Source organism: Coloeus monedula (genome assembly GCF_965178545.1).
Source record: "Coloeus monedula genome assembly, chromosome: 20".
In the NCBI taxonomy this organism is placed as follows: Eukaryota; Metazoa; Chordata; class Aves; order Passeriformes; family Corvidae; genus Coloeus; species Coloeus monedula.
In genome coordinates, this window is record NC_138800.1 from 3,163,875 (window position 1) to 3,174,748 (window position 10,874).

Genomic DNA, 10,874 nt, shown 5'->3' on the forward strand with positions numbered 1-10,874 from the left:
CCTGTGCCACACAAAATCATCATCTGCCAGTGTTGTAAGATACAACATCTACACCATCCCAAGGGCTTGTTGCTCTCTTGTTCCTTGGATGTCCCCAAGATTACCTTTTTAGCCTGAAGCGGATGTTGTGGCTGTGCTCTAGAATGGCCATCAGGGATTTCACATCATATTCCAGGGGTTTCTTAAAGCTGATCCCCTCAGGCAAGCCGGTAACTGCCAGCAAACCTGGCTCTTTCAGGAACCTCTCATACGGCAAAGGGACCACGCTGCTCTTCCCCATGGCTTCACCTGGGGAGGGGACAAAGTTACACACTGACAAATACCCTGTGCCCCCAACCATGGCTGAGCTGGGCTGGAGGAGCAAATGCAAAAGCAAGAAATACCAACAGAACCATTAGGAGAAAAAAAAAAACATTCTTACCTTTGCACTTAGCATGCAAGGCACTCCAATTCCTTTCTAAAAGCACTAATTAATAAAAAGCTCATAAAAGCCAATAAGCAGATGTCTCATCATTCAGGTTGCACAGTAAAATCCTCAGTTGGGGTAACTTGGCACAAGCCCACCCCTGGGAGTGCCCAGCCATATGCCAGTGAGGTACATGGCCATCAGCAAGGTGGGAGGGAGCCAAGGGCTGACAAACAAGGCAGAAGAGCTCACGATGATTTTTATCTCATGTTTACTGAGATATTCTGGGAACCTTATTTCTAGTCAATTTTCTTATTTTACCTCCTGGAAGAACGGAAAGCAGTTTGATTGCTGTTGCTGTCAAGCAGCCTTGATTCACTTTGATAGACAAGGAAAAAAACCAAAACCAATAATCTCCCTCCATCCCACTATTCACAGACAGCTTGAACATCAATACATTTGACTGCACAATCACCTCCAGCAGCCCAGAACTCTCACCTGCTCCCCTCAACACTGGCCACATAGCCCCACCATGTGCCTCTGGCTCCATTTTACTTCTGACACCAAAATCTCCCCAAGGAGTCAGGTACAAACTGCTTTCCCTTCCCTGGCAGCAGCAGACAAGCAGCAAGCATTGCAATTATATAGGGATTTTCTAAACTAGATAAAGAGCCTGTGTGCCAAAACCAGGGCTGCCCTACTATGCTCTGCAGGCAAAACACCATCAGAAAAACAGCCTGCTCTGAAGGATTTCAAGGAATGGCCAAAACCCTCAAGCTACTCTCTGGGGAAAAATTACTTTGGAAACTAACCCAAGCCACTGTGATCAATAAACATGGTGCTGAAAGCATGAAGCACAAGAAACAGCCATGCAGGAATGCAACCTGTCTGGCAAAGCAATGTCCAGATGCAAAACATCTGGTGGCATGATACAGTGTCTGCACCTTCATCTCTAGGCTGAGGGGCAGACAGAGAAGATTATGGGACCTTTAAGTTGTTGTGGGACTTTATACTGTGGATTTTCTTTTAAACCTTCTCTTTGTTCTCTCTTCTTAAAAAAAAAACCAAAAAAAACACAAGACCAAAAGATCTTACAGAAACACTGTAAATCTTGTGACGCTGCCAGCAAGTCCTTATTAAAAGTGATTTCTTTAACATGTCCTTTGAAGGAATGCATTATAACTAATGATGTGTGACTTGCACAAGCCATTTAGGCTTCTTATAGGGAGAATTTATAATATTTTAATTAAGCCAATAACCAAAGTTTTAAAATAAGCCTTTGAACCATGACACCATGAGTTTACTTTCTGCAAGCTGACAGTTTCCCTGCCCCAATGCGCTGGCTCTAGCAGCTCTCCACCTCCCTTCATCACCTCTCTCCATGATTGGGAGAAGCTCCCAATGTCCACAGTGGCTCCTTATTAACCCAATGCTCAAGAACTTCCCAAACATACTTTTATGGGGACCGTGTTATTATCAAGGTGACCTTCAGAAGTCTTGTGCTGCTGTGCAGAGACTCATGGTTTGGCTAAAGACATAATAATCATCATTAATGACTATTTAATAGAAGCCACTGGTAATCAGTCATCCTGTTAGTGCAGAGATTACCTGGCTCTGGAGGGAATCTTTTTGACTGAGCATTTTTAAAGATTTTTTGTTCCCAATCCTTATTGATGAAAGGATAAAAAAAAAAAAAAATCCCAAAGAATCCTAATTGTTAAACTCTCACAGTCCTCTCCGTGTTAGAAACAGAATCACCCTGGGGCATCTACTATCTCCTGTGGTATTTCTCCCCACTCAAGCAGGAGAGGCTCTTCCCAGTGGGAATGAAGGGAGGGGAGCAAGCAGCTTCATCAGGTTTCGCCACAGAGCGGCTCAAGGATGGAAACAGCTGAAGCAGCAGCAAAGGCAGAATTACACCTAGTGTCAAAGCCAAAACTACTGTCACAGGGATGCCCAACCTTCTTCTGCTATGGCAATGCTGGCCATGCTGGGTTGAGGGCGTGGCCAATGTGTCCCCACGCACCTCCACACATCTTGAAACAGTAAAGAGCATTGCTAATCATGGCAGTGGATGGGCTGTCTGGCTCATAAACCCCATGCAGATGCACCCTGATCAAGCTTTTCTAATGTAATTATATATTTATTGTATGTCAGATTTTAATAATTCACATATTCCCAAGGGGACAGCAAAGTTTGGCACTGTCCCAGCAGCAGGACAATGAGACCTGTAGCTTGGAGAGGGAATTCACCAGCACAGAAACACCCTCTCCAATCTGTTCCCTTGGTTCTTCTGCAACCCTTCCTTCATTCTTGGGCCCAGCCTTTGGAAGGCAGCAATAGACTCTGACTGCCCCTATTAATGGGAATATTGCCTCCAAGTGCTTTAAGTGCCTTCAACAAATTTCAGTGACTGTCTGTCCCAGGGGAGAAGGGATGCCATCTCCTTTTTCTGTCTGTGAAGACTGTGGAAGATGCTAGCAATAGCCAGAGCAGCAACTCCTGCATGTGAGCCCAGCACAGTTGGTGGTAGCTCCTGTTATCCCCCCTTCTGTTGTGTGGGAATGCCCATTCCCAAATCACATACACAAACAGGGGCAAAACCTGCACTTTGCACTCAGGGAGACCTGCATAGCCCCAGCAGGGCTCTACCAGGCCCTGAATCTCAGATGGTGATGGAGAGCTGCAGCCAGGAAAGCCAAACACCGAATTCATTCATCCAGCATAGGGATTTTTTTGGCTCAGTTTGGGGTGCTGGAAAACTAAGAAGCAGTGGCCAAACCCCATCTCAATGCAGCACTAACTCCATGCAGGAGCACATTCCACCATGCTGCCCCTGCCAGGCACCTGCTCCCATGCCAAGGAGCTGGGCTGGCAATGAAAGCTGCATCTGGCAGCAGTGCCAGGCAGCTCAGCAAGCCCCAGGGACATGCCATATCCCCAAAGGAAAGCATGAAGGCTCTTACTATAAAGCACATCAAACACTTCCTCTACCATCTTCCTGAGGAGGTACACATCTGATCCCTGGTCCGGGGAGACCCTGAGCACCCTTTGCCCACACTCCTTTGCCTTCTTCTGCACCTCTGTATCCTGCTCCTTCCTCTGCTGGATTCCTGCGGGGGAGAGGAGAAAACAGGAGTCACTGCAGTGAGAAGGGGTGAAGCCTCTGGCTGAGCAGGCAAGTGCCCCAGGCCTCCCACCCACATCAGGCCCCAGCTTGGATGAGATCACACTGGGTTGCTCCCAGCAGCCCCCAACATGCAGGGAAAGGTACCAGCAATGGGCAGTGGTGCCAGCAGTGGGGTCACTCATCCTGTGCCTGCCCCCTTTTCCCTGGCTTTTCCCCCTCAGCCAGACTGAAGCAGTTATGACTAATTGGGCAGTCCATTTCTAGTCTCTGGTTTCAATCTGCTTAGCCTTCAATCTCTCAGGAAAAGAAAATCCGCCTTCCTCGGAGGCTTTTTTACCCTTCAGTATCACGCAGCTCAGTAATACCAGCTATTTCCTGCTAATTTCCCCCATTAAACCTCAAATAAAGCATATCTTCAGCATTGACTTCTTTGTATCTCTAAATGCACAGAAAATTAAACACTACAAATGCATTATTGCTGTCTTATTCGGAGTGATTCGCAAGGGATTTTCGGTGGCAAAGGACTAATTCCTTCATCATCCTCGACAGACTCCTACTGGCAATTGGCCCTGGATGCTGCCTGTGTGCTCAAGAAGGAGCTTATAGATCCTTCTGTGGAAAAAGTCCATGGCTGGGACATCACAGGGAAGGGGTCAAGAGCAACATGGGATACACACAGAACTAGACATAAGAAAGTAAACAGTCACCATGCCACCCCTGTAAAGCTCACATGCCTCCCACAGCATGGCAAAACAGGCCCTGGAAAACTTTTTTAGGGTATTTTACCAAGGTTCTGAAATGCATCTGCATCCTCTAAGTACTGCCTCTCCCTCCTCCACTGACATTAATTCTGATCACTGTCAATTCCCCCCATGCGTCAAGAAAGGCTGAACCAGAGGCTCAGATGAAGGAGGGTGTTCCACCAAGGTCTGCATCCCAGAGAGACAAGAGGCTTCTTACATCTCCAAGTGATGTCTGCTTTAGATTAACTCACATCTTTCTAAGAGGGCAGCAAGAAATCAGAGGCACTTCCAGGGATACTTTCCACTGTGTGCCAGTTCTAAGAGCTTCATGGAGTGGAGTTGAGCCTGGGCATGTATAATTCCAGACAGAGTTATCACATTTCACCCTGTCTGCAGCATCAGCCACTTTACTCAAACCCCATGCTCAAGATTTCTGTTTTCAGCCAGACATGACTATTTTTTTTTGACAGAGGTATAAATGAAACCAAAGAGAGGGGAATCAGGATCTAGTGCCAGGTGCTTTGCCCCAGCACAGTGGTAGGTCATGAATGAGGATATATCACAGAATAAAAGAACAGTTTGGGTTGAAAGAGACCTTAAAGACCATCTCATTCCACCCCCATGCCATGGGCAGGGACACCTTCCACTATCCCAGGTTGCTCCAAGTCCTGTTCAACCTGGCCTTGGACACTTCCAGGGATGGGGCAGCCACAGCTTCTCTGGGCAACCTATCCTAGTAGCTCACAATGCTCAAAAGAAGAATTCCCTCCTAACATCTAATCTAAATCTCTCCCTTTTTAGTTTAAAACCATTCTCCCTTGTTCTACGATTATCTGCCTGGGCAAAAAGTCACTCTCCCTCTTTTTTATAAGCCCCCTTTAGGTACTGGAAGGGGCTCTCAGGATTCTCCAGACCCTCCTCTTCTCCAGACTGAGCAACCTCTCTCAGCCTGAGGAAACACAAGGGAGTTCCTTCCCCTCGGCCATCCCACTGCCATCCACATCTTGTGGGTGGTGGGAAGGGAAGGCAGAGTTGCCCATGAAAGTAGGAAACATCTCCCAAATGCCTCCTGTCCTGCAGAATGATGTGGAAGATAACTAATGGTGTCTCTTGTGAGAGGATGGAATAGTGGAGTTGGCCAGCAGCTGCCCAGGGCAGCAGGACAAGGGGCTGGGCAGAGCCATGGCAGAGAGCTGCTTCTGTAGAACCATGCAGTGAGCAACCCAAGCAGACAGTGACCTGGGCAGCTTCATAGCACTGGTGGTGTCACCAGAGCAAACCCTTCCTGAACAACCTCTCCAACACAGTTTCTGCCAACACCACACTGACATCCCACCGTGAGCAGCATGTAGAACAGATCTGGGTCTGGTGTCCTCAGCACCACCAAAACCAGATCCCATTCCAGCTTCTGCACTGAGTGAGGAAAGCAGCAGCTAGCGTGCTGGGAATGATGCTGTCCAAGAAACATGGTCCCCATGCACAGAATGGCTCCCACTCTCCCTTCAGCTCCCAGACTGTTTTTTGGAAACTGGCAGAGGCACAGAGCTGGGACAGAAGGCTTGCAACACACAGGTAACCCTCAGATACTTGGTGAATCTGATCTGAGACCAGGGGAACACAGCTCCTGCTCAAGGTATCTTGTCATCACTGTTCCTCCCTCAAAAATATAAGCAACTCCACAACCAACACTTCCAGCTACCAAACCCATTCCTGTTTTTCCAAAACCAGGAAAAAAGCCTTGGACCAAGAAAGCCCTTCTGCTCCTGGGGGGATCACTAGGACAAACTATTGCTGCTAAGTCCTTGAAAAATACTCGAGTGCTCTGGCAGCACTGCCAGAGGCTAAAAGCCATCGAGCCCTGAGCCACCTCAGGGATACTTTAGAAGAGAAGAGCCAGGGCACACAGTGCCCTCCCTGGCAGGGGAGAGGCTCTGGCCACAGCTTCCTCCCACTTTCTCCATCACTTCAAACACCACTCAGCCCCATGGACCGACAGACAGCACTGTGGTGCCCCCAAACCACGACCCCTCCATGGCACAGTGGGAGTCAACAGCTGGCACAACTGGAGCACCAACCTGGGCATGGAAGATGGTGCTGGTGTGGATACTCACTGCAAAACTTCTGGAAGTCAGCCTGCAGCTCCTTGCGGGCGCTGAGGAAGACCCGTCCCTTTTCAGTGCCCACCACGAAGGCGCTCTCCTCATGGATGGCGATGCAGGCCACCTCTGCGTTCAGCTTGGAGAGTGCCAAGCACTGTTGGAGGCATCAGGTCAGCACAGCACAGGATGGGGGAGCATCCCTGCTTCCCACCCCTTGCCATTTCCCAGTGGGATTTTTTTCTTCCCATCAAAAGATTCTTCCATCAAAAGCAGTGTTCTGGTTTATGTCAGAATTTCATGGGTTTATGACATCCCTTAAAAATTTTGGTGACTTTACAGCTCTACAAAAATATCCAGCTGGAAAACAAGAACTACTTACCCATCATTTTATTTCACTTTTTCCTATCCTAAAAAGAAACATTTTATTGCATTTCTTTAAAAGAAAACATCCCTGTAAAAAAAAATCTAACGAGAAAACCACACCACAACTGATAACAATTTGTGTTTTCCCATCAGCTCTAATGGAATAAGAAACACAAGAATCTTATTTCAGCTGCAGAACACTATTATGGTCAAAGTCCAGATTAGCTGAACAATTCTTCTTGTACAGTTATGCAAAACAATAGCGATGGAAAAAACTTCCTCCATTAATCCATTTTATGTAATATACCCTTCTTGCTCTACATAATACACATGTATATGCATTTTTATTAGTATTTTTAATATTATAATAGTTACTCAGTGCCAGCAGCCTGAGTCATATTCCTATAGCTACAGCACTGATGCTAGGAAGATGCTATCCCCAGGTCATGATTTAAATGGGTAAAAAAGGAGGGATTTTCCCAGTATCAGCCCCGGTTAGACACATCAACAACCCCATGGAGGAACCTCCAAGGAAGGAGCAGGAGAGCAGAAGGGGTTACATGGACCAACCACCCTGAGCTACTTTCAGCTCCCTGCACACACGTACAATGAGCTTCACTTGTGTGGGCTTAAACCAGCTTCTATACTAGGTCATTTTACCTCCTGTTCACCTTCTTCAAGGAGGCACTGAATCAAATCCCATAAACCCAGTATTTTTAAGAAACCTCCTTTCAAAACCCAGTCACAAAGACAAGTATTTTGCTCAAAAAGTCCAACACTCAAAATATAAACACAAAAACTAAGGTACGTGAATTTTGGAGGCAGAACAAACCCAAACACTAAGCCTGCTTGGTGACATGCATATGGCCATGTAGTTTATTTACCAGGCACACAGGCAGCTAGGTTTCAGTGAGCACAGAGCCTGCCATTGGTGAAGCACTGGGATGAAGGCTGAATTTTGGGAGCAGCCTGGTCCCTGGCCCTAGTATAAGCACCTAACAGGGACTGCAAAATAATGTATATTCGTTAAGAAGTCAAACTATGGTAACATAATTTCCTGTACACAATGGCATGTATATAAATCATCAACGCTGCTTGGGGTGTGTAGGCTCCAGGGAACCTGCTCCTTAGTGGGGTGGTAATGTCAAAGAGAAGGAAATTGGTATTAATGAAAAAACCTCTACCTGCATAGAGAGGAAAATACATCCTAGATAAATGCATTACATATGACTTGACTTTAAAAAGAGAGAGCTATATAGCACATCTCATTGCATTAGACATTTGTTACTACACATCCGCTTTCCCTTCTTGATCACATTCACAGTTAAAAATAAGATTAGCTCTGGTCCACAAGACTTAATCCAAACAGTTATCTTGTTTATGTAAGCAGGGTTGACTTACGCAAGGTTTCCACTGGGAATTCTAAGTCAAAAGATATGAAAGTTATTTTCTTTGTTCTCAGAGATAAAAAGCCATTGTTCTGCTGTTGTGTAAATGCTCACTGTAACACTGGTAAAACAGCAAGAAAAAAAAGCCAACCACCCTATAGCCAGTTGATAGCAACATAAATATTAATGAAAAAACAATACACATCAGATCAATACACATGAGATTAACTTGTGCTGACTTTATGATCCTTATAGCTGTCAGGGTAGGAAAGGGTTTTTTTATTTCCCAGCTCAAGCAGCTCCCTGGGCTTTCCAGCAGCAGAGGGGAGTGGCATGAGTTCACCAGGCATCCTGTGCCAGCCCTGCACCCAGACAGCCTTGCTAAATGGAGGCCAAAGACGGGAGGGGGATGGGGACAGGGGTACCACCAGCCTCTTACCATGGAGTCTAAGGCAGACACTAAGCTGGTGATGATTTCGTCTCTCTGGGGAAAAACCATATTCCATTGGTCAGCTCTGGAGGTGGTGAGAGTCACATCTAAAGGCTTCCCTGCCAAGGCCATATTCACCTGAAAATAGAAAAAAACAAAAGAGCTATTTTATATTGTTACTAACAGAGAGCTGGAGCATCACCACAGTAGTCCCACTACCATCATGTGCTATGGGAGCAATGCTGGCACAGATACACAGGGGAAACTGAGGCATGCAGAGAGGCCAGAGCAGCCTGAACCCCACAGTCCCCCTGAGTCCTCTGCTAAAGGCAGATAATTGCAGATGCTGTTGAGCTGTAGTCAAACCCTGGAGTCGACGCTGTGCGTACCAGCTGTGGCCAGATCATCTCTGCCTTTTGAGCTTTGACATCTCACCCTCAAGGAGATGTCACCACTGCACAGGGTGCACTGGACCAGCTGCATGGGGTGGGATACCCCAGATGTCCAGCCTGTGGCCATGCAAGCCAGAGGATGTGATGCTGAAGTGGACACTGAGCACTCCTGTGCCCAAGCTCTGATAGCAGCCGTGAGCAGGGGGTGATGGCTCTGTCCCCACAAAGACATTGTGCTGACCATCCTTGTGCCTCCTGCTCTAAACCCTGGGCAAGAGGAGAGCCTGGCACCTGAAACAGGTCCAAGCCTCAGGGTGCTCTGCTTTCACGCCAAGGGAGAGATGCAGCTCATGGCAAGGGATTCCCTTATCAAATCACCCCACCCTGCAGTTCTTGGTGTCAGGGGGAACAGGATGAGGTGGCATGCAGGGACCACGCATCTGAAAAGACACTCAGGCCCAAAATCTCCATCCCTCACAGCCAAATGGGGAACAATGCTGGGACCCAGCTACAAGTACAGCAACAGCACCAGGTTTCTGCGCCTCAGTGTTCATGTCTCATCACAACTCACAGTAGTGCCAATGCTGCAGGAAAACTGAGGGAAGGTCTCACCGTGCTTAAAACACTCTGTTCCCATGCTGGGACACCCACACCTGAGACAGCATCACCCTCAGTACCCAACACATCTCTCCCAGCTATTGCCCCCAGTGTCGCACCACCCAGCTTTAATCCTGCCAATAAAGGGCGGCAAGTCAGCTCAGGAGCCACTTGAACCAGATCATAAATCATGTGTTTGCAAATGGATGAAAGAGGCTAGAGAATCACAAGGCTGGATGGGCAGAAGGCAGAGAATATGAATGAAGCTGCCTGCACATAATTCAATTTGCCACTCAGCTGAGAACCACAGCTGCCCGGCCTCACTGAAAACATGGGTTAGAGGAAACAGCAAACCCCCAAATTCACCTTCCTGCCCTAGTTTGCAGCTGTGTCCAAGCAGAAGGAATTTGAATGCAAAGAAGGGCTGTGCTGCCCCATGAAACTGAGGAAATGGTAGATTTTGGCCCAAAATAACAAGCTCCCCCAGGCTGGCATCTCTGCAGGTACCTGAGCACGCACATGTTATGAAAGAATCACAGACTAGTTTGGGTTGGAAGGGACCTTAAATGTCATCTTGTTCCAACCCCCTGCCATGGGCAGGGACACCTATCCCAGGTTGCTCCAAGCCCCGTCCAACCTGGCCTTGAGCACTTTCTGGATGGGGCAACCACAGCTTCTCTGGGCAAATTTTTATGAGGGTCTGCAACAAGCTAATGAAGAGAGGAGACAAATCCCATTAAACAACAATGACTAAATTTCAGGAATTGCTCTGGATGAGCCCTCCAGGTTTTTCCCCAACGTTGCCAGCTGCTGAAAGCAGCCAAGCAGTGCTGGGGCTTCACTGGCATCTGCAGATGGCAGAGCCGGAACCTCAGCCACACTAACAGGAAAATCGTTTTCCACCCATCTGACACATTCTAACAAAGCTGACTGACATCTCCTCCAGGATGATTTGGGGGGGAAAAAACCTGGCCTAACTAGGCATCAGCTTGGAAAATAAAGCAGGAAACTGAACATACGGTCCTGCAGCCAGGCACAGACCCCAGGTGTCCCCATGCTGGGGACAGGTCTCTGCCAGGCACCTCCAGCTTTACCATAACAAGAAGCTGCAGCAACACGAGGAGGCAATCTGCCCTGCTCCATCCCTGCAGCATGCACAGATGGACAGACAGACAGACAAGAGCCAATTTCAGCTGCAAGCTCCCAAGCAGCTTCCTGAGCACAGCTCTGCAGGACTAGGGAACTTGAGATTCCATTATTTTCATGGATGCTGTGTTAATAAGAGGTGCCTTGTTGCAACTGGCAGGCAACAGCGAGGTGCTGGTG

The 10,874-nt window shown here is 47.7% G+C and overlaps 1 protein-coding gene across 1 annotated transcript in view; it reads right to left on the reverse strand.

Moving 5' to 3' along the window:
- GTF2IRD1 (GTF2I repeat domain containing 1) overlaps positions 1 to 8,691 on the reverse strand; it is a gene marked incomplete at both ends in the record, with an annotated part of 49,421 nt that extends 40,730 nt beyond the window's left edge. The window contains 4 exons of the mRNA XM_082294533.1: positions 105 to 288; positions 3,373 to 3,519; positions 6,391 to 6,532; positions 8,569 to 8,691. Of these exons, the coding sequence (XP_082150659.1) occupies positions 105 to 288; positions 3,373 to 3,519; positions 6,391 to 6,532; positions 8,569 to 8,691 (596 nt within the window). The remainder of the gene's footprint in view (positions 1 to 104; positions 289 to 3,372; positions 3,520 to 6,390; positions 6,533 to 8,568) is intronic.
- Between the last annotated feature and the right edge of the window lie 2,183 nt (positions 8,692 to 10,874).